General features: G+C 40.5%; 4 protein-coding genes across 8 annotated transcripts in view; 2 read left to right on the top strand and 2 right to left on the bottom strand.

The window, feature by feature from the left end:
* ssx2ipa (synovial sarcoma, X breakpoint 2 interacting protein a) overlaps positions 1-5724 on the top strand; it is a 30486-nt gene extending 24762 nt beyond the window's left edge. For 2 of the 3 annotated variants that reach the window (XM_084120598.1, XM_084120600.1), the window contains exons 11-14: positions 435-608; positions 1068-1185; positions 1365-1515; positions 4928-5724. In XM_084120598.1, the coding sequence (XP_083976724.1) occupies positions 435-608; positions 1068-1185; positions 1365-1515; positions 4928-5039 (555 nt within the window). In that variant the 3' untranslated portion in view covers positions 5040-5724. The remainder of the gene's footprint in view (positions 1-434; positions 609-1067; positions 1186-1364; positions 1516-4927) is intronic. The other variant, XM_084120599.1, reaches the window with a different exon arrangement.
* The window catches only part of ccdc13 (coiled-coil domain containing 13), a gene marked incomplete at its 3' end in the record, with an annotated part of 264989 nt that overhangs the window by 108473 nt on the left and 132768 nt on the right, over positions 1-23748 (top strand).
* On the bottom strand, positions 7892-14076 carry tubb2 (tubulin, beta 2A class IIa). Its single transcript, XM_084120601.1, has 4 exons — positions 13899-14076; positions 13377-13485; positions 12716-12826; positions 7892-9459 (listed from the first exon to the last, which is right to left on the bottom strand). Exons 1-4 carry the CDS (start codon positions 13953-13955, stop codon positions 8387-8389), a joined length of 1350 nt encoding a protein of 449 aa, XP_083976727.1. The 5' UTR covers positions 13956-14076; the 3' UTR covers positions 7892-8386.
* LOC311087286 (solute carrier family 22 member 23) overlaps positions 18235-23748 on the bottom strand; it is a 54119-nt gene continuing 48605 nt past the window's right edge. For all 3 annotated transcript variants that reach the window (XM_084120592.1, XM_084120591.1, XM_084120590.1), the window contains one exon: positions 18235-23026. In XM_084120592.1, coding sequence (XP_083976718.1) covers positions 21691-23026 — 1336 coding nt within the window. In that variant the 3' untranslated portion in view covers positions 18235-21690. The remainder of the gene's footprint in view (positions 23027-23748) is intronic.

Raw genomic sequence — 23748 nt, forward strand, 5'->3', positions numbered from 1 at the left:
CTGTCGTCTTTCATTGGAGGTAACTAGTGCGCAGAGTTTGTAAATGCTAACATTAGTGGTGTGCACCCTTACCCAAAGAAAAACCCAACCCGATAAAGTCAGACCCAAGTCAGACCCGAAGGCATTTTTTCTCGAGCCCAGCTAGACCCGATTGTTAAACACCTGAAACGAATAGTGGAAAGTTGCCATATTTTAAAATGATACGGGTCTCCTCGGGTCATTCGCTAAAAGCACTTTTATTTTAAATTACCTGAGGTTACTAATATCAGACCCGACCCGACCATAAATTGGGCTAAAACATAGATCACATTGTGTGTTTGCTCTTGTGTGAGATGTGTGGATGTGTTGATTGTGATGGCGGTGTGTGTGGAGGTGTTGGTTCTGATGGTGGTGTGTGTGGATGTGTTGATTGTGATGGCGGTGTGTGTTTACAGCAGCAGCTGAGCGTGCCATGTGACGAGGAGACCGCAGCTCTGCTGAACGACTGCTACACGCTGGAGGAGAAGGAGCGGCTCAAAGAGGAGTGGAGGCTCTTCAGCGAGCAGAAAAGAAACTTTGACCGAGAAAGGAGGAATTTCACTGAAGCTGCTATTCGCCTGGGACACGAGGTACTGGATAGAAAACATTAACTATTACAGTAAAACATTAAAGTGATCATGAATTGAGAATTTCTCAATTTAAGGATGAATTTCCCTTAATCTTTTGACAGATCAGAGGTCATTGTGCTATTAAAAACACTGTGTTTCAGAAATCAAATTTGTATTTAAAAAAAAATAAAAAAAAATCATCCTTCTGAAAAGCACACTGTGCTCTGATTGGTCGGCTGGAGCAGTGTGTTGTGATTGGTCGAGCGCTTCGAGTGTGTTTGGGAAATGTCCCGCCCCTTACCATAGCCGCCAGTTTAACACACTACTAACTAACTCAAGCAGGCCCCGCCCCTTTATTCTGCATATGAATTATGAGGTTGAACTTGGAAAAAAGCACAATAGCTCCTCTTTTTTTGCACTTCATCTTGCTGTTTTTAGCCAAAGCAGGGTTAACCTACTTGCTGTGTGTTCCCTCTTTAGAGGAAATCGTTCGAGGAGGATCGAGCTGCGTGGCTGAAGACCCAGTTTCTGAACATGACTCCATTTGTAGACCGTAAAAGACCTGCGTTGCCTGAACCGCACAGTGCTTTATCAGTCAGTGAGTATCTCCCGACAGAACCTCCCATGTCCTATATTTCCTCCGAGGTGAACAACTGATTGATTGTGAGAATGACCTACGGCTTCACTTTTCTGCTTGTGAAGCTCGTCCTATATTTTGTGGTCAGCTCCTCAAGTTCAATCATTTAGCATCATTTTGAATCATCTGAATGTGTTTAGGTGCTGAACCTGAGGCCAAACTGCAGTCCACTCCACCCCTCCAGACCAAGTCCCTGTCCTACAGCGCGTTCTCCACCCCTAAATCTGTGCCGGTGAAGATGCCCTCCACTGCTGACCTGTACCGCACGCTACACCTCATTCCAGAGAGCAGGTACTCGTCTGCCCGTGAGCTTTAAACGGCACCTATTGTGCAAAATTCACTTCTGTAAGGTGTTTGAACACTGGTTCTTTACACTCAGTAAACACACACCTGTCAATAATGGAAAAAATCCACCCACTCCTTTATTTTATAATCTCCATAAATCATAAAACATTCAACAAACAAACCAGTTGTATTTTAAAAGTTGCAACTTCTTCCCGAGTCTCTCCATCAGTGTCCGACTCCGGTTTCAACATGTGAACACGCTACTGACTGTCTCTGACATTTTGGCTGCGTGACGTTCTCCAGTTTTGTTGTTGCTGGCGTATCTGAAGCACGAGCTGTAAAGGCTCCGCCGTCTTCTGGAAAGCAGCTCATTTGCATTTAAAGGGGCACAAAATCACACCTAAATAGGGACACATTTGACAAGCTATAATAAATGATCTGTGGGGTATTTTGTAGGGGTGTCGAAATTAATCGTTTCTACGATGCATCGCGATGCAGACGAGGACAATTCGGTATCGGTTCAGTAATAGACCATAACCGATTATAATGTACTGCCGCTTTTCTGACGTCATTTGTCGCGTACGTGCTTTGTCGCGGTAGCATCCAATGGCAGAGGGAGGAGAGACGCGAGTGCGAGAAAATTAAAAATGCTCCAACTACTTTAAAGCCGACATCTGAGCACATTTCAGCTTTTATGAACAACCTGGTAAGCACGACCTGCAGGAGACACGTGCTGTGTGCGCTCATGTCACGCACAAAAATGCAGGAGGTAATACCACTAACTTGATAAACCACGTTAGCCGTTTTCACCGCGAGCTGTTAACGCCTGGCAGAGTCTGACTGCTTTAGAGATGCGCGGATGAGCTCCAACGCCGAATCCACAGCCAAAAACAAATCATCCACCCGCCCCAATAACTCTCTCTGATTTAAGGATCCGCACCCGATGGTCAAATTACAATTATTCTGTGTTACGCGTGATTATAAATGGATGATCGTCACCTTCAACAGCGGACTCGGCGACGGGTGATGTGCGCATCTTTAATGGTAACATAATCCACTGATTAATGAACGCTGCTTTTAAATGAACATTTCTTTAAAACAACATTTATTTGACAGATTTTCCTTTTCTTAATGGCATAAACAAGCTTTACTCCCTGAAACTTAAACTGGAATGTCACTGCGACTTTCCGAACAGGCGAGCACATGCTCACACGCACGCGCACATCACTTTAGAAGTGAAATTTAAAATTGAGGATGCGGTGCATCGTGATGTCGAAATTGAACTGAATCGATGACATGATAATCGTAGTCGAACCGAACCGTGAGACCAGTGTCGGTTCACACCCCTAGTATTTTGAGCTGAAGGTTCAGACACACTCTGTGGACACCTGAGACTTATGTTATGTCTTGTGAAAAGGGGCTTGATAGGTCCCCTTTAAAGAAATGTTCCTCCCAAACCAACATGTGACTATTTTTTTGTTTTTTTTCAGTGGAACACAAAATGAGTTTAGGAACCTTTATTAATGTCTTTAAGCTCTGTCATCATTTTGGAGCTTGAAAAACATGGTCACAATGAACTAACACACTGTCAGAAAGCATTGTGAAATAGTCCAGATGGATGAAGTCTTCTGAAGGTCCAGTCCCCCTAGCCACACTTGCAGTCTTTGATTGCTCTTGATAACTTGTCTACTTTACATGATGTACTTCTGGGATTCGGCTCAAGTGTTCAAGAGGTCATAAACCCAAAGTGTGTGTAGAACTTTTTTTTTCCCAATGGGACTGTGGTAGAACCTGACTTCAGTTGAACCAAGTGTCCCTGACACCTGCAAAATTACACTCCGGTGACTGGTGTTGGTTGACTCCTATATTTTCTGACCGCATAAAATGCCTAAGAATTATAGTAGCCTGACCCCGCCTAAGAGTCTCACACTGAGTCAAAGGGAGCGAGACGACGTTCGACTCGATCACTCGGGAATAAGGTCTTTAGTGTCTCACTGATCTGTTAACTTGCTCCACTACCTAACTTGCTGCGCAGCAATAACCAGACAGATGATCTAATCACGGCCGGGAGAGTTCTCGAGCAGTTCTCAGAGAATCTGTCCCAGAGAGAAAACATCATGCTTTTAGAGGATAGCTGTATACAGCAGTGAGAATAACATCACCTGTTACTCGTGATCATTTTCCTTCAATATGATTGGTTCAATCTGTGCAAAACAAGCCCCCACTCCGCCCTCTGTTACTGTTAGAGCAGATTTAGATCTCAAAATCATTAAACAAATGCAAGAGGTTAGCAGTTTATTTGATTACTCAATATGCCATTAGACTATCATAGACTATTATATTTCTGATATTGTCTAGCCAGCATCTCAAAGCTTCCACTGGTTTCAACACATCAACAGAGTACATTTTGCTCTTCAAGTGTTAGAATGTTAGGCCTGTAGGAGCAGTAATGTTGGATGTTAGAATTATGATTAGTTTATTATTTTATTTTAAAAAATCCATCACAGGACACACTTAGTGTGTTTTACAGAGCTTTATTGTAGACAATAAAGTATTGATCTTTATTGATGCACTCAAGTCTGTTTTTGGTTTCATTTTTTTTTTTTTTAAATGAAATATTCAAGTGTTGATTTAAAAACCAATGACTGAAGCTAGAATAAAATGTTTTTTGTTTTGTTTAAAAGCAGAGGCTCTGTTCTTTCTCTTGATGTTCACTGTTTGCATATTCATATAGTATTCTGAAGGCCATACGTTTTGTGAATATGATCAAAAATGTGGTCGCTGACTAGCAACTTAAAACGCGTATAAAGTTCAAATAAACTTCTGGACGTGTTCAGTAGTTCTAATGTAACAACTCAATTAATTATGGTGCATACTAGGGCTGTGCAATGATTAATCGCATCCAAAATAAAAGTTTGTGTTTGTATAATATGTGTGTGTACTGTGTAGAGTTATTTTGTATATATAAATGCAAATATTTCTTAAATGTATACATACATACAAAATAACTCTACACAGTACACACACACATATTATACAAACACAAACTTTTATTTTGGATACAATTAATCCTTGCACAGCCCTACAAAATACACATCTCTGCAGCAATATATTGTGCAACACTACATTTTACAAATAAATTGTTAATCACTTTAATGCACACTATAAAGTTGTCCTTGAAATATTGTGTGTTGGAGGCACAGGAGTTCCTGAACATGAATAATGTGGCTTCAAATACCGTTCTGAAGTGATATTAGAGAGAGTGTGTGTTAAGAGCACTGAGCTTTGGTGTTTTCAGACCCGAGACAGACACTCGCACACACATGCTCTCAAGTGTGGCTTTGGAGAATATAGGATGGTGTAGGAGAAGTGAACAAGTATCCACTGTAACTCCACGTGTGTTTTGTGTGTCCCGCAGAGGCCACGGGAAGTGTCAGAGCGCTGAGATGTTGAGCAAGTCACGTCTGCGCAGTTGCTCTACAGACTGCAGCGTCATCTCACTGGTCCGAGATGAGAACAGCCCCATCTGACGACGGTACGTCAGTGTTACACTACTGAAGACACACTCCACTGCTCATGCCAGCGTCACAGGAGTCGTCCTCTCATCCCCATCACTGCTGCTCCTCTGATGTGCTTTAGGGTTCAATAAAACACATGGTGTGCTTAGCTGGATCAAATTGATCTCCGAGACAATCATTTTCCACTTCTGAATCTCATAATGACAAACATGTAAAGTGGCCAATGTGTTTTTTTGTATTGTAGAAATAACAAGAATAATTTAAGAACACAGCCGTCAGATTGTGTGATGTGTGTGTGGGCTGTGAATGTTGCATTAGTTCATAAAGCACTTTTAAGAGGAGCAATGTTTAATGTAGCTTTTAAATATTAATATAAGTGGATATTGATTTGCCATTATATTGTTGCTAAAACAATCTCGTCTTGGGCTGGATTTCACATTTAGAATTGCTCAGTTTTGTACTTTTATCATAATTGAGGGATGTTACGTACTATTCATTAATTGCATCTCTTTTAATGCAAAACATGAAATGGGTTTTTAGTTAAATCTTTTCCACTTGAATGTTGAATATTTATATTGAGAAAATCAAGAATGTCTTTGGTAGAGTTTAAAATACTTTTAGAATCCATGTTTACACACTTGAAGACTGATTTCTTCACTTCAATGCAATAAAGTTTGAAAGAGATAAAAAACAAAAAGATCTCTTGTGTTTTTAAAGTTAGCGTGAAATGGATATTGACTGTTGTTTTTCTTGATGCATGTTACTGGTCTTACAATACGACACTGCAGTCGAGCCAATCACATTCAGATCTGCCTTCATTCAGGTGTACAACAACTGGTCAAAATGGTTAAATGCTGAAATTCACCACAACTTTTAAAATCAGATTTTAAAACACTAGATGATTTTGTCATTGGTAACAGGTAATGATAAAAGAGACGGTTTAAAACAAAAGATGTAAACAGGAATGTCTCTCTCATCGTCTTGTGATCGGATCAACCAGAATGCATCTTAATGCCAGATGTAGACAGGGCCTAAGTGAGCAACAAACTCCTGCAGGAGCATGTGCCGTGTTGCTAGGAGAAGCATAACATAAACAATAGCTGTGTCCAAATTCAGAGGCTGCGTCCTTCGAAGGCTGCATTCCCGGGCCGAGTGCGTCACAGTGGCGTGATGAAGACTGGCCTGATTCAAAGGCTCCTTTAAATGCAGCCTACAAATGCATCCTTTGTTTCCTGGGCCAAGAAGGACAGAAGGAGTGGATGCTTTACAGAGCAGACTATCCCAAGATTCATCGAGAGCTGATGATGACAGCATTTTTTTTCTTTTAGAGAAAATGCCAGATTACACTTTTAGAAAGTAATGGGTTTCAACTTTAAGATCTAGTGATCCAAATGTAAAAAAAAAAAAAAAAAACTTTTAAAGTGGTTAAATTTTTTTACGTCTTACTAAAATGCAATTTTATAGAATTTCTAGAGATTATACCCTTATGTGCATAAATTGACGAAGATAAACTAACCTTGTTTTGTGTTCAGACAGTTGAATTGAACTTTCTAGAACAAACGTTACTGGCGCTCATCAGCTGTCAGGACAATAGCAATCCTCCATAAGCTGGACCAAATCCCATTTACCTTTATGCAGCCTCAATTGGTACACTATTGGCTATATTTTTTGCTTACACGTTCATGGGCTATATCCGATCTGTGCCACATTGGAGGAAAAAGTGGGAATTGGGTCACTTAAACTGTGCAATGTGAATGCAGCCATAGTCTGAAGGTAAAAAAATGGTATCCAACATAAACTCTGATTTTCTTTGAAATCTGTCAATTCAGACTGGCTGAAATCTGCAGAATGACTCTAGCTTCGACTCCTCCATACTGTAAATGGGGCAGAAAATCTGGGTGAAAGTCATAGTATATTTTAGTCCTCGCCTTTATCACTTGGAAATTTTATAATATGGTGGTAAACCAAAACTGCTACTTTGATCCAGTGAAAAGGGAACCTCATAACTAGTTGAATGTATAAAGGTGTGTGCATGTATTAAGAGATCTTTCCCATCAACCTCCCCCTTTTGCCCTTGGTCAACAAACTGGTAGTTCTGCATATTATGCTGGAATTGAAGAAAAAATGTAACAAGCTTCAGTTTGGACCTGAACCTGGTTAAAAAAATTTAAGTATGAATACAAAGCTTTGTCATGAAATTCTAGATGGCGCAGTCAATCACGTCATTCCCTATAGGGCACAGCTGATTGGTTCTTCTGTATCAGTAGCCAATGAGCTCACAGCTCAAGCTTTAAATACTGGTCAGCATTTGCTGTTGCAGTGTGTTTTCAGAAACCCTCCACCTTCCTCAGCTCCACCTGTATAGATCTGCTACGGGTAATTCAACAGCATGTCTTGCTTGCTCACAGCAGACAGGTGTAAGTATTGGCAGTAACAGCTCTGTTCCGCCAAGACCAAACATTTTAATGGTCCATTACCATGCCAAGCACTCAAAGAGTTGTCGTGACATAACTAAGGTTTTTCTTAGCTTAAGACATTGGTGTCCAGTCCTGCTCCTGAAGGGCCACCTTCCAGCAAAGTTTAGTTCTAGCCCCAAACAAATACACCTGAACCAGCTAATCAAGGTATTCTGGATGACTAGAAACTTCCAGGGAGGTGAGTTGGAGCTAAACTTTGCCGGAAAGTATCCCTAGAGTAGCAGGACTGGACACCCCTTGTTGTGACACTGTTTTTTTCTGTGTAAACCGGTAAAACCATTCTTCCGTAAATTATTTGATTTGAATTTGTTATATTTGAGTTTCACAAATGAGAGCAATGAATGAATGTGTAAACTTGAATTGAACCATTTTTGACAAGAGACCGGGTCATTTTTATTAGTGACTTCTTTATTTTTTTTTTAACATGGCAACTGCAGTTTGAAGCATATGTTACAAAACATATCGTAAGTTTACCTAAGATGGACTGATCGCTGTTCACTGAATGACCGTTCGCTCGTATCTTTTCTGAACATCAATTAAACACAATAGCACCTTTTGAATTATGATATAGCGGCACTGTTTGCATTGCTATGGAATTTTTTTAGATAAACTAGATGCAAAGGTTTTGAAAACTACATGGGAAACCACATGGCTATCAGCTGTTTGGAGAGGCTGCTCACGGCAGAGCCAATGGGTGGAGCTTGACGTCCAGATCCATCTCTCTGGACATAATGGGTGGAGCTTGAAGGTCCAGCCACACCCTAACCCTATCCCTAAACTTAATTCGGTTAAGCTCCACAGAGGTGAAGCCGGACTAGATCAAGTTCCACCCATTACTGGACGTCGCCTGGCTCTGCAGCGAGCATCGCTTCGGGAGCTGACTCAATGACGAGCGTCCTCCTCCTCTTCAAGATCGTCCTCCTCATACTCGCCCACTTCATCCGCAGTGGCGTCTTGGTACTGCTGGTACTCGGAGACCAGGTCGTTCATGTTGCTCTCGGCCTCTGTGAACTCCATCTCGTCCATTCCCTCGCCAGTGTACCAGTGCAGGAAAGCCTTGCGTCTGAACATGGCGGTGAACTGCTCTGAAATCCTGCGGAACAGCTCTTGAATGGCCGTGCTATTGCCGATGAACGTGGCGGACATTTTGAGCCCGCGTGGTGGGATGTCGCAGACTGCGGTCTTGACATTGTTGGGGATCCATTCCACGAAGTAGCTACTGTTCTTGTTCTGAACGCTCAGCATCTGCTCGTCCACCTCCTTCATGGACATGCGTCCTCGGAAGATGGCAGCAACTGTGAGGTATCGTCCGTGGCGCGGGTCGCAGGCCGCCATCATGTTCTTGGCGTCGAACATCTGCTGCGTGAGCTCTGGCACTGAAAGGGCACGGTACTGCTGGCTTCCACGACTTGTCAGAGGAGCGAAACCAGGCATGAAGAAGTGGAGGCGAGGGAAGGGCACCATGTTGACGGCCAGCTTGCGCAAGTCAGCGTTAAGTTGACCGGGGAATCGCAGGCAAGTGGTGACTCCGCTCATGGTCGCCGAAACAAGGTGGTTCAGGTCGCCGTAAGTAGGAGTGGTGAGTTTGAGAGTGCGAAAGCAAATATCGTAGAGGGCTTCGTTGTCAATGCAGAAGGTCTCGTCGGTGTTCTCCACCAGTTGATGCACAGAGAGTGTCGCATTGTAGGGCTCCACCACTGTGTCGGACACTTTGGGTGAAGGCATGACGCTGAAAGTGTTCATGATCCGGTCGGGATACTCCTCGCGGATCTTGCTGATGAGGAGAGTGCCCATGCCGGAGCCGGTGCCCCCCCCCAGGGAGTGTGTGAGCTGGAAGCCCTGCAGGCAGTCGCAGTTCTCCGACTCCTTCCTCACCACGTCCAGCACTGAGTCCACCAACTCCGCTCCCTCTGTGTAGTGGCCTTTGGCCCAATTGTTCCCAGCTCCGCTTTGACCTGAAAGAAAGCCCATGTGTCCCAGTTTTAACTTGATAAAATCAATAACACTGACTTCAAGTATTGAGTTAAAGGGTTAGTTGAACCACAAATTAAGCCGGGTGCACAATGTGTGATTTATAATAGTCCTTTACGATTGTTCCTTGTCAGACTGTATGAACCTGATCCTCGCTGTAAAGGTGATGATACATGGGGCAACTTTTTGAGCAATGTTGCCGAGCGATTGTTGTTTGGGCACTTTCACATTGAGAATGGGCAACAAATTGCTATCTGGATCATTTAGATTGGTCGTGGGTTGACGGCAACATTGCTCAGCAACATTGCTCAAAAAGTTACCCAGTGTACCATCACCTTAAGTCATGTCACACAGTAAGATCTCAGTTGTTATTAATATCAGACTGGATGACAATCAAGACATGTTGAAAACGGACGCACGTAAGAAAACTCGGCCGGAGTTTTACATCAATCGATGTAAAGAAAGCTACAAAGAAATCTCTAACGTTAATTTTGGTCACGGCTTTTTTTTTTTTTTAAACGAAGACAATTTGACGGTCGTCGTAGGAGAAGTCACACTGCAGGACTGAGAGTCAAATCTTCTGACGCTGCCAGAATTTCGTCAGAGGTAAACTTTGATCGCAATGGTCATTAATCGGCTGTCATGAACATGTCAAACTATGGATCAAAAACTTCAGATTTTAGCCTAGGACAGAAGAATCTTTTAGGATTTGCAAAATTTGTCTCAGATGGCCAAATCGTGGCTAAAATTGCACAGTGTGCACCCGGCTTTAAGTGTCAGTATTTACTCGCCCTCATGCTGTTGACTTTTCCCTCTGTGGAACACAAAATATACCCCAGAGTACTGTTTTTCAGTATGGATATAAGGGTGGGCCGTTGAGCTTTGACAGGAACAGCACCATAAAAGTAGTCCATATAATATTCTCAACAATTGCCACTTTACTGCTTTCCTAAGACTAGATAATGATCTGAGATGTCATCGCTCTGCTGCAGAATTTCAACGGCATCAACATTGATTCTGTGTGATAATATTAGATCTAGAGAATGATTACGACGGTGAGTAGGTCCTGACACGTGTTGTCCAACTCCAATTGAGTTTACAATGGCTTTAAATGCCAAACCCAATGCATCTTTTTCATTATCGATGTGTATATTAAAATCACCAACAATTAGTACTTTATCTGCAGTCAATACTAACTCTGATAGAAAGTCAGCAAATTCTTTGATAAAGTCTGTATGGTGCCCTGGTGGCCTGTATACAGTAGCCAGCACAAATCTCAAACGTGATTTATCATTTACACTAGATAGTGTTACATTAAGCACCAACACTTCAAAAGAATTATATTTGAAACTAGACTTCTTAGTAATTCTGAAAATATTACTATAAATTACAGCAACAATTTACAGCAACCCTTTGCCTTTCAGACGAGGTTCATGTTTATGACAGTAATCTTGCGGCGTGGACTTAAATTAATGTAATCGTTTTAGCCAGGTTTCTGTCAAACACAGCACATCTAGGTTATAATCTATAATAATATCATTAACAATGAAGTGTAAGGGATTGTATATTCAGCCACCTGAGCTTTAACATTTGCTCATTTGTATTATATCTGTTTTTTATTTGTTGAACATCAATTAAATTTTTACCCTTAAATGCGTTTGGAAGTTTTTTGTATTTCCTAATTCGGGGAACAGACACAGTCTCTATATGATGATATATAGGTGAAAGATTCTCTATGTGATGAGATTTATCTGACCTTGGTGACGCGAGGCCGCTAGCAGACGGCCGGTTTAGCCAGTCTGTCTGCTCTCTGACCTAAAGCCCCAGATTGTCATGTTTGAGCTCTAAGACTATGTGCCATATTACTAGAGAGAAGAGCAGCACCATCCCAGGAGGGATGAATACCATCTCTTTTCAACAGGTCAGGTCTGCCCCAAAAACTTTTCCAATTGTCTATGAATTCTATATTATTTTTGGTGGAAGGTGCAATAATCTTTTCTTCCCAATCCGATCATCAAGTCTGATGTCATGCGTCACCATTTCAGGGTCCAAATAACAAACGGTACTAATAAACACGGCAACATTTTATTTTACAGTGTCCTTGTTACATATGTTACATGTACTTACCATAGTAATATCAGTAATAAATAACCCTATAGTAAGTGCATGTAGTTAATGAATATTACTCAGTACTAATATATAATTACACTGTAACAATGACACCTTAAAATAAAGGGTTACACTTTACTTTAAGGTGTCATTGTTACAGTGTAATTATATATTAGTACTGAGTAATATTAATTAACTACATGCACTTACTATAGGGTTAGGGTAGGATTAGGATTTGGTTTAGGGTTAGTTGGATGTAATTTTGCGTAATTTACTGTTAAGAAATTCGGAATACATGACGAACGGTATACTGGTTGCACATGCTTCCCACGCCGCTGGGAATGGAGTCTGGAAAATTCTGCAGTTTCAGGAATCAGAATTTCAGTAATAACTGCACCCACATTCAGCTATAAAGCAGCTGTTCAGTGTGTTCTTGTAGAAGCTGAAGAGATTTACGTCTAAAGAGAGGGAGGAGCCTCGAGCCCCACCCATGTATTAAGCAATCGTCATGGACCAACTGCATGCAGTTCGAAGGGTTTTAACAGTTTTTTGAAAAAACGTTGTGCTGGCAGGAGGTTTCAAACCACCGAAAGAAACTTCAAAAGGACTTTTTTTTTGTCCAGATTTAGTTTGAAATGACGTCATTCATTCTTAGATTCTGCCTGAAGTGTATCTGGGCCTTAAGCCTTTCAAAGTATACTTAATTGATATTGCGCATGAATGGATGAATTCAATGCATGCACACTACCTAGTGGTCCTTCAATTTTGATCATTCAATCACCAGCTTGTCTGCATGCAAATGGCAGCAAAAAATAAAATGCATGCCCAGTATATTTTAATCGAATGACTGGATTGAGAAGTATGGCAGAGGGGAAGATTTTCAGTGAATAACAAGCAAATTTCAGCCCGTTTATAAAGCTTTAAATCTATTCTATAGCTTTAGAAGATGTGGAATTTTGCACACAAATTGTATTGTCTGCTTTTATGGTGCTTTTGGAGCTCAACATCTTCTGTCACGTAAAAAAAGAGCACTTGATTCTGTAGATTTTTTTTTTTGATTTTTTTTGTAAGCAACCAATTAGAATCTCGTAAATTCACAGATGTTCAAAATCAAATATGTGATAAACATACCAAACACAAAATTATCTGGCCTGAAGATTTGTCCAAATGGGCCAGAGCGGACCGAGTCCATAGTGCCAGGCTCCAGGTCCACCAGGATGGCACGAGGGACATATTTGTTTCCTGTGAAATAAAATAGGCTTGGTGTAAACATACAAAGAAAAGAAAAAATTCAACCTAAAACCAAGATCCAGAGCCTCTATTCAAATTAATGAAATACAATAGGTGCATTAAATGCATTATTTTTTTATAAATGAATTTAATATATGCATAATTAAATACCCCGTCTACACTGATCTCATGTCTGTCTAGTAAATGCTGACCCTGGTAAAACGCAGAGTCATCCATCTTCATACCCTGCTCCACCCTTTTATTGACATCAGCAGCTACAGATCTACTCCTCTCTCCAGAAACACAAAGACACGTCTGGGTGCTGTTGAATGATTGTGCTAATACCCCACAATCTTTAAATAACGCAATCTGATGTTCGATTTAAAATCTGTAATGTAGCCTATAGGTATAAGAAGGAGGTCAGACGGGCTTCTGAAATAGTCAATAACTGACAGCTGCAGTCTATGATCAGGGGACCAGAGCTGGGAAAACTGGCCATCTGGACCCCATGACCCAAAAAATACATGCAAAACTCACAGCAAAAAGCAGATATCTGACTTACCAGACGCCTCATTGTAATAAACACTTATCCTCTCCAGCTGCAGTTCACTGTCACCTTGATAACTGCCAGTGGGATCAATGCCGTGTTCATCACTGATCACCTCCCAGAACTGAAACGCAGGGATGAGAATGCAGGTTTAATGCTGTGAGATGACGCACTCTGTTATTGATAATGCAGGTTTAATGCTGAATAGATGTGCAGTTGTGAAATGAGCACACTGATGATGATAAAGCAGGTTTAATGCTGTGAAATGAGCACACTGATGCTGATGATAAAGCAGGTTTAGAGGTGAATAGATGTCTGGTTGTGCATGACGCACACTGCGGCTCTCAGCACAGGAGCCACTGAGGGTCTGCTCACCACACCCATCCAGGACACATGATGCCACTAAACAATCGCCTTCACCATGTTCATGCGTATAGCAAAATAAGCACTTTTCTTTTAATTCCACCTTCTGCAATAGAAGGTAAAATCACAGTCTAAGAAAAACTTTGAGATATGAACACAAAGGCTATATCTTACCTTGGCACCGATCTGGTTGCCGCACTGGCCGGCCTGGATATGAACGATCTCCCTCATGGTGCTCAGCTGTGTGTGTGATGCTGGAAGGATGCTGTGTCTGTGTGTGTGTGTCTCTGCAGCTGATGCGACTCTGCCTCTCGATCTGAGGTCTACTTCACTCTCAGCTTTATCTCTCTCGCTCTCAGCCAATCAGGAGCCGCGGGTTTGATGCAGTGGAAGTGCTGCAGCAGCGCGTGCGCGTGTCACTCGTGCTCTGTGACGCGTTCGACGCGAGCGTTCCAAATGCTGAGTCAACGCTTACGACAGAACGCACGCGCCTGCCACATAATATTAAATTAGTTAATTACTAAACAAGTTGTATTCCTAGTTTTTTCCTAGTCAACACTCTAAACGCATATGTATTTGTTTACTCCCAATTCTTTCCTGCAGAGGGCAGCGAGACTCTACTGTAAAGCAACTACTGTAGATCCAGACACTCAAATAAAGAAATCAACAGTCATAACTTTAATCTCTTGGCAATAACATACATTTTACATGCTTAGCCACGAGGAGCAGCTTATAGGTTTTTAATCGATTGCTCTAAATTAGTTATTTTTACTCTCCGTTGCCCAAAAAGTCATTAAGTGTTTAATAGCATTTTGTGATGAAATAAAGGGAAATTGTAAACATGGAATAAATGTATAAAATAAAACTCTTTTGTGATGGGCTACTATGGCAAATAAATTGTTTTATTCCCTGACAGCAATATGGTGTCGGCCCACATCTGGTATGTGAGGAATCCACGTGTACCAGATGTGGGCCGGATCTGGGCCGACTCTATGTTGCGGTGTGGGTTTTTACACAAAGTTTCCAACATGACTAACATGACTCTTTGTAAAGGGAAGGATTCTTGCAGTGATGATGAGGATGATGATGATGATGATGATGATGATGAGGATGATGATGAGGATGATGATGATGAGGATGAGGATGACAGTGCATTGCACAGAACACTATAAACTCTGCACATAATCACTGTTCTGGTCAGAGCATTCATATTTCTTCATTCATATGTCTGAGTTGGGCAGCTGAAGGTGTAAAGCAAGTCTGTTGCTATGTTGCTGTCTGGGACTGGATTTCGTGGAGCAAGTGGGGCGAATGATAGACTGTCATTTATTAGGGCACTTGTCCCCTTTATGGTGTTACAGCCCTGACTGACAAATGCTTTGTAAATGAACATCTACAGCACTGAACAAGCGTGTTTGGACTGTTATCCATCTGTTGAACTGTCACTGTTTCCCTGAGATGCTGAAACTACACACAGCTAGTGAAGGTTGACTGTGTGAAGAGGAGCATGAATATTTAATGAGACATTTTTGACATTCTAGTATGGCAATTTCTGATCCCTTTCAGAATTACAACTGTGAAACTTCACTTAACCCAGGAGGTACAGCAGGCCTTAAACATGGGGTCAAGAACAGTGTGACAAGTAGCTTATTAAACCAGGGGAAGATCCATTCTTTCAGAATGAGTTGTTCTGGACTAACGAGTACAACCGTTGGGCCGCTGTATGTAATGCTGAAGATGAATTTAAAGGGGGAATGAATTGAGAAAACACATTTTCCTTGATCCTTTTACATTTGTTATTGTACTCTAAACAGGGATGGGCCGTGTTTCAGTGTTCCTCTTTATTCGGCGTCTGATCTCCTGTATCAACTAGTTCAGGCCGGCCGAGCCCAGCTTTCATGAGCCGCAGCTGTACAACGCCATCCATCATGGATTCCACACATACCAGATGTGAGCCGGATCTGGGCCGACACTATGTTACTGTGTGGGGCCTTTACATGTCAACATGAAGGAATAAAAGGGAAACATAGCATTAGCTAGTCAGACTTGATAGCTAATTGGTTGTTGGTTTTATCAACTAGCCAGTCAAATGTGTTTAAAGGGGTGGTTGATTATGATTTCACTTTCTTAACATAAGTTAGTGTGTAATGTTGCTGTTTGAGCATAAACAACATCTGCAAAGTTACAACGCAAAACAAAGGGAGACATTTTATTTTAAAGAAATTTATTTTTAAGGACTACAACAAACGGCTGGTAGAGACTACACGAGCTTCCTCCCGGGTTAGTGACATCACAAATCCTATAATTTACATAAACCTGGGAATAAACCTCTGGGAATGTGATTTATAGATTATCAAGACAGAATATGCTAATCAATGACTAGAAGATAACTACACATCAGCTACATAAATTCATCAACTAATCATTCAGAAATGTCTTGTTGCTTCTACATGTTGTCACTTCTTCTCGAGTCTCTCCATCGTTGTCTGACTCCGGTTTGAACATAAAAGCCTAAAAGTTTTAGAAATTTTTAGTGCATGTGTGTGTGAGGTAAAAAGACACAAGCTATTGAAGCTCCGCCCCCTGTGCCGGGAGCAGCAGCTCATTTGCATTTAAAGGGACAGACACAAAAATGTATTTTTTTGCTCACCCTCAAAAAGTGACAATTTTAACATGCTATATAAAAATATCTGTGGGGTATTTTGAGCTAAAACTTCACACACACACTCTGGGGACATCAGAGACTTATTTTACATCTTGTGAAAAGGGCATTATACCACCCCTTTAAAGCATTCCTACTGCTTGCTTTCTGGGTGATATGACGATATATTTCGTGGAATTAATTTAACTTCTATATTGTTTATATAACACGTATGCATATCCGTGCAGCTTTCAGTGCTTTTTTTAGTTATGGACACATTAGCGCGATAAAAAAACATGAACGAACGAGTAATAAAGAACGGGACATGCTTGATGTTAAAAAGAGTTATTAAAAGACCACAAAACAGAACTTGAATGCAGTATTCGCACACTGACCGGCAATTTTCTGTGTGCGGTTTAATGTTTAAATAGATACAAAATTATGTGAAAATCTGAGTATTCATGTATATATAGCCAGTTTATGTCTTGAGTGAAGGTAAACCGTCGGGAGAATTGGATGTGTGAGTATATTGGATCAGTGCATTCGCTCTTAAAGTGACAGCAGCCTCATCACTCACTGGTCTAGACTGAATAACTTTAATAGCTTTAATAAATGTGACCCTGGATCACAACACCAGTCACATGTCGCACGGGTATATTTGTGGCAATAGCCAACAATACATTGTATGGGTCAAAATTATCGATTTTTCTTTTATGCCAAAAATCATTAGGATATTAAGTAAAGAACATGTTCCATGAAGATATTTTGTAAAATTCCTACCGTAAATATATAAAACATTTATTTTTGTGAGTCAATGCAGCACAATCGCGAATATAAATGCACAACTTTAAAGGCGATTTTCTCAATGTTTAGATTTTTTTGCACCCTCAGATTCCAGATTTTCTAATAGTTGTATCTCAGCCAAATATTGTCCTATCCTAAACCATACATCAATGGAAAGCTTATTTATTCAGCTGTCAGATGATGTATAAATCTCAATTTAAAAAAATTTACCCATGTGACTGGTTTTGTGATCCAGGGTCACAAATATCAGTGTGTATTTAATTTATACAGTGAAGATTATGCAGTGTTTCATTTTACATTTCATTACTTTATTCGATTTCTATATGAGTTCTTACTGTTAGGTAGACCAACCTGAAAAACAACACTCCTTATCTTTGTTCTGTTGTATTTATTTGTCCTATTGCTTGTCATTTGTTTCTTTGTATTTATATTATTACTGACTGTTTACTTGTCTTCAATAGTTGCTTGAGAAGGTTTTACTTACATTAGTTAGTCTAGTATTAGTTTTTACAGTTGTATCGAAACTGGTATTGAGAATAGTGAAATTTCACTGGTATCCAAAATGTTGGTATCGTAGCACCACGTATCTATCTATCTATCTATCTATCTATCTATCTATCTATCTATCTATCTATCTATCTATATATATATATAAAAGACTATATCATGATATTTTTGTTAGTGTGAAACTCACTCGTATTGTGATGCAAGATTTTGGTCATATCGCCCATCCCTACCAGTTTTTATTTTTATTTTAAACACATTTTCATGTATTTGTGCCCACCTCTGTGAATGAGCATTCATTGCATTTGTTGCAAAATAAATAAAATAATAATGTAACACTGTCTGTAAATCAATATTTTTTACCACTGAAATTGTATGCTGATTCAAATGCAGTAAATCCTGAGGCATTCTCAGCTATTCAGAGAAACCTGGTCCCATACAGAACAAAACTGCTGACTGATTATTCTGGATTACAGATATATAATCTATAATAGATTTCTGTAAACTGTTTTATCAGCCAACATATTTACACATCCATCAGTAATTAAATAAATAAATATCTCAACAAATATATTTTATTCATTAAAGTATATTACGACACATACAACTTTATATACAAGTGCATTATGTATGTTAAAAAATGTACATGAAATCCAAAACAATCAATTTTTTGACATTCATCCTCTTGCCTGTGCTCTTGGGAGCGAGGCATACATTCTCAGGCAATACCTGTATTAAATACCCTTGTCAATGAGGTATATCAAGATATCACAAATTTGAATTTGGAAGAGTTTACATTGACTAGCTAAAATTCAGTTTTCTAGGTCAAACCGAGTCACAGATGACAGATCATGTTTTGGCTTTACCACAATTAGTTCTTATAAAATCTGGAAGAGGTTACAAAAAAATATACTAACTGTAAAAGAGGTAAATCTATAGTGGTTGATCCACCCTAGACAGCAACATAGTGTCGGCCCAGATCCGGCCCACATGTGGTACACATGGATTCAACACGGCCGGATCTGGGCCGACACCATGTTGCTGTCTGGGACACAATGTGAAGAATACAGTACCTCAGCAATTTAGCATTAAACACTGCACTATTTATTCCCATTGACAGCCGACCTTCACATGCTATGCGCACAAGTCTAGCATGTCAAGTGGTGACACTTGAAAACAAGTTGTGTGTCCCAATTCAGAGGCTGCATCCTTCGAAGGATGCATTACACGTCCTTCTTTCCCTGGGCATTTATTATATAAATAAATGGACCACGGTTAACATATTTACAATTATGGGATATTACAACGGCAGCTGTTGAAGTTAGGTGACAAGAACAATCCTCTATAGGCTGGACCGTCCCATATAAAAACGCTCGGTCCGATCTTCACGGCCTTCGAAGGATGCAGCCTTTGAATTGAGAATATTAAGAATATTGTTCTTATTGCTGTGACTTCTGTATGTATAATGGTAATGGGTCTCGATTATGAGAGAATCGTCACAATATAGCTTTATTAAGTGTAGTCATAGTATTAGATTTGAACTCTGACATACAGTATATAACCTGTTCAATTAGAGCTGTGTAGCGTGTAGGAATCATTTTGTTTGTGATCCGATTTGACCCTAATGAAAAACTCTTAATGTTTAGTGGAGTGTCAAATAATGAGTGGAGGAACAGATGAACTTAATGCTAAGTTTGGTTTAATAGAGGAGAGTTGGGTCAAAAAAGTAAATGAACACAAGTACTTCTAGCTACACAAGCTCAGTTTCATGTCATTGTATTGTGTGTTAATCTACGGTCTTGACACATTGAGAACACAAGTATACACTATAGCAGACAGTAGATTCAAGTCTTCAGGTGAGTTTTCTCTTTTAGATCAACTTCTGTCATGGCAAATCAACACTTTGAAGACAATCTTGCTCAGAGAGTTAGATTTTATATGTTTGAAGCTACCTGAATAACATTGTACAACATAACACATAATGTTAATAACATTGTACAACATAATACATGTGGCTTAATGGCACAAGCATTGAATGTAACTCTATTGCTCTCAAGTATTGAGGTGTTACTCATGCACGACCAAGCGTTCACTTCAGTATTTGCACACTCACATAAAGTATTTTTCTCACAAAGTTCTTGGCTAGGTTCTTTGAATGACTGAATAGTCCAGATTTCTACTTTTAAAAACAAGAGTCTTTGAGATTCGTCCAAAGTGTTTGAGGCAAAACAAAGCCAAATCAATCACGCTAACGAATCAGATTGGAAATGAAAAATGGAAAAGTGTGATGTTTCATATCAAATGTAACAAGATATCCTGAATATCTAACCAGGAGTACAGTAGTGAAAGCTAAAGGAGGTCACCAGATAGAAGAAGGCCATCATATGTTTGATAAGAAAATGCCCCTGTCCTTGGAATAACAAAACACAAAGTAAAAAATAATCAAAAACTGTTTTTAAAAGTTTTACATACTGTAGGGCCATAATACTTTTAATTGAAGATAAAAAGAAACTAAATGTTAGCTGGATTGATTAAAAATATCCCACAATCATTGGAATAATCCTAGTTATCCAAAGTAATGTTGCATTTTGTGCCAAGTACAGGTTTAGATCCATATTTCTTAATGAAATTTTCTTCCAGTAGTTTTATCCTTGATCACGGCCAACTGTTGCCAAACTTACAAATAAGCATGATACAACATTTAAGGGGACAATTTCAGACATCAAAAAATTAATATTTAATATTAATGCTCTTTACTATGATTAAGGATACAAAACACATAAAAAAAAAAAAAAAGATATTTGAAATGATTTAAACTCATACGGGTCGCATATTGTAAAGACATTATTGCTGTGAGTATAAAGTGACCACAAATGAAAGATGACAATTGTACACATTCCTTAAAATTCATATTTGTTCTCATTACTTTGAAATCATTCATTGAAAGTTTCATTTTAGATGTTCACATGCTTTTTTTGTCATTGTGAACGATAAAGTGCCACATACATTTACACAGACATGGTAACAAAATACCAATGGGCGTACACTCATTGATACAGACAACATAACCTTTTTTTTTAAGTAAAGCAGTCAGTACCACTGTACATCAGTACCACAATAGCATAAATTACAAAACTTTTTCACATTCACAATAAGTCTGTTGCCTACACTTGATTGAGTGTATCGTGGGTCGCTCAGACAGTGTTACACAGCCATGAAGTCTCATCTGTATTCCTCAAAATAATTTTTTCCCCACCAGAATCAGCGATTAGCTCAACCAAAACATATTAGCTTCATAAAACATACCACACGTATACCATTGAGCAGTCTCTGTGCAAGTATCTATTTTACAACAGGTTTGAAAATATGCGTATGGTTCGTCACATATACTTCCCGAACATGAACTGCTTATTTGACACCTAATTTATAGAGGTATTTGCCGTTCACTTCAGGACAACATCGGCAAACATTCCCAGCGTTAAATATACACTGTTGGGTTTTTGAGAAATTTCCCTTTGATACTGGACCTCACGGATGCTGTATTCCCACCTGAATATAGCAACTTCTTTCCAGTCAATTAATTACAGAACATTACTCACATTTGATCCTAAATGTTAATTACTATCAAACAAGCATTTATGAGTAAGCCTAACCACTAGACTACATGGAATTCCAGAGTAACCCAAGAACTTGACACTATTGTTCTTAGCGTTTTTAATAATAGAAGCTCAATGATAACGCATGGAATTTTGGATCTAGCTGCCCCAAAAAAGCAGATACTGGCACCACAGTAAGAAGGCTTGGAAACCAAGGGAGAGTAAAAACTCTTTGCGCATGGTTGTTCCCTTTCAGTCAAATCCTTTTATACCTTCTCCTTGCTTCGCCATTCTCGGGTCATGGCTGCTGGAAAATAACAATACTTCTAACAATGCCTCCCCACGGCAAGGACTGCTTCTTGATAAGAAGCAGTAAGAATAATAAGGCTGCCCATCAAGCCATGTGGAGCGAATGTGTCCGTCATGAAGACGTCTCCCCACTGGTTTCCGTGATGTTCAAGACAGCGTCTGTAGGAATACCTGAGTCGATAGGCGAGGAAACGGTCAAGTCCGCCATGAGCGGGTGGTCAGATGCTGTAACAGAGTCCGTGCTCGTGGCACGAGGTGCCGTTGAATCCACAGTGGCATGAAGAGTTGTGCCATTACCTACAGACTCCAGTGGAGCTGGTGAAGGGGGACCAGATGCTATGGAGTTCATCGCAGGTGGAGCAACTAAGTGTAACAAGGGTGTGCCGGAATCTATGGGTGAAGAAGCTGGGATGCCATTCACTTGACCAGATGGGTCTAGTACTGGTGATAATGAGAGTTGTGTTGGGGAAGGGGCTAGAATATCAGAGACTAGGTTAACAGGAGAGTCTATTGAGGAAGAGGGAGGAATGTCATTTAAAGACTGATTGGGTGATTGTCCAGTGGATGTAGGCGATGGATCAGACAGGTTAATTGCGCAGAGAGGAATGGCGTTGTCTAATGGGGAGGATGCTGTCAGGTGTACGCTAGCGTCGCTGACAAGCGGTGGTGAAGAAGAAGAAGGACCTGACGAGTCCACTTCAACTTGGATGTTGCAATCATTAGCCCCTGGTAAGGGAATCTCCGAAGCAAGAGGAATAGCTTTATCTACAAATGTAGGAGTTTGGATTTGGGTCGATAAGGGAGAGGCATGACTGTTAAACAAAGAGGAGTCCGCAGGGGAAGAAGACAGAAGAGTTAGGACAACATCAGGAGGGGATTCTGTTTTAGACAAGTGAATAGTAATTGGCGTAGAGGTGTTAGGGATAGAGGCGAGGAGAGGATCCTCGGCAGACGACTCCGGAGTGGTTGCAGATTTGGGATACTCCTCGATGGGCTCTTGGGCAGAAGTCAAGGTCTTCATGCTGATCATCTCTACCTGACCCGTGACTTGCTGGACAGGGGCATCAATGATCAAGGCAAGATCGATGGCGGATGAGGCAGTGGAGTCCATAGTGGAAATGGCAGTGGCGGCTGCTTCGTGGAGAGGCGTGTCGCCGACCCTTGCGTACTCGCGGCTGTCGGACTTGGTCAGCAGAAGGCGTTGCTCGCCTGGCTTGCGAGGTGGCAGTAACGGTTGGCGTGTGTAACTGTCAGCATCCGCTAATGTTTCTGGTAGGGGTTGGTTGCGAGTCTCTGGCAGCAGCAAGATGCAAATGATGCAGATGAGAGTGCAGCAGGCGAAAATGATATGATGCAGAAAATAGCCTTTCTGGTTATGCAGCTCCATGATGGGGGCTGTCAGCATGCCGAAACCAGCGCTGGCCAGGACCAGGCCGAGCCCACCGCCCCTGTACAGCACACAAAAGCACAAGGTTAGCGGGATATACACCTTATTTTACCGTAAGATTGGGTGCGGTCATTTGCAAATTGAATGTGTCTGGCTTCCAGAGTCATCTCGTAAATGCTTGTCATGCTGCTTCATATTGCAAACTGGTATTTCTTGGCATATTATTTTAACTTTATCCCTGCCAGCATTTTTAAAACAAGTGACCAGTCACCACCAGCATTTTTGATCATTTTCACAAAACTTTCATGGCCCTCGGAATATTTAGTTGAGCATGCGATATATATTAAAAGAAAGATGGGGGGGGGGGATATTCTAGTGATTGCGCTGTGTCTTCATTCATTCTGTTTTTTAAATCAACACTTGAATATGGGTACGTTTCATAAAAAAGCAACATTTTGAGCAAAAAGCTGAGAAAATCGCGTTTTTGGCAAATGCGAAGTCTGGATCAGATTCAGAATGATGATCAAAACATAGATTGAGTCCATCAACACCCCCAAAGCTTCACAGTCGTGTCCTTTTCATGGGTTCGACATATCCTTGGGTAATGTTAGGGAGTTTTGATTTCTATGCTGTTGAATGTCTGATGATTGCGTTATAATTTGCATGTGCATCAGCAATCTGCTTCTTCTTCGCCTGGCTTGATCTGGAGGTACTGAATTCTTTCAGATGATGCGTAATAGCGCCCCCTACCGTATAACAGTGGAAAAACAGATTGGCGGAAAA

Source organism: Abramis brama (genome assembly GCF_963993115.1).
Source record: "Abramis brama genome assembly, chromosome: 7".
In the NCBI taxonomy this organism is placed as follows: domain Eukaryota; kingdom Metazoa; phylum Chordata; class Actinopteri; order Cypriniformes; family Leuciscidae; genus Abramis; species Abramis brama.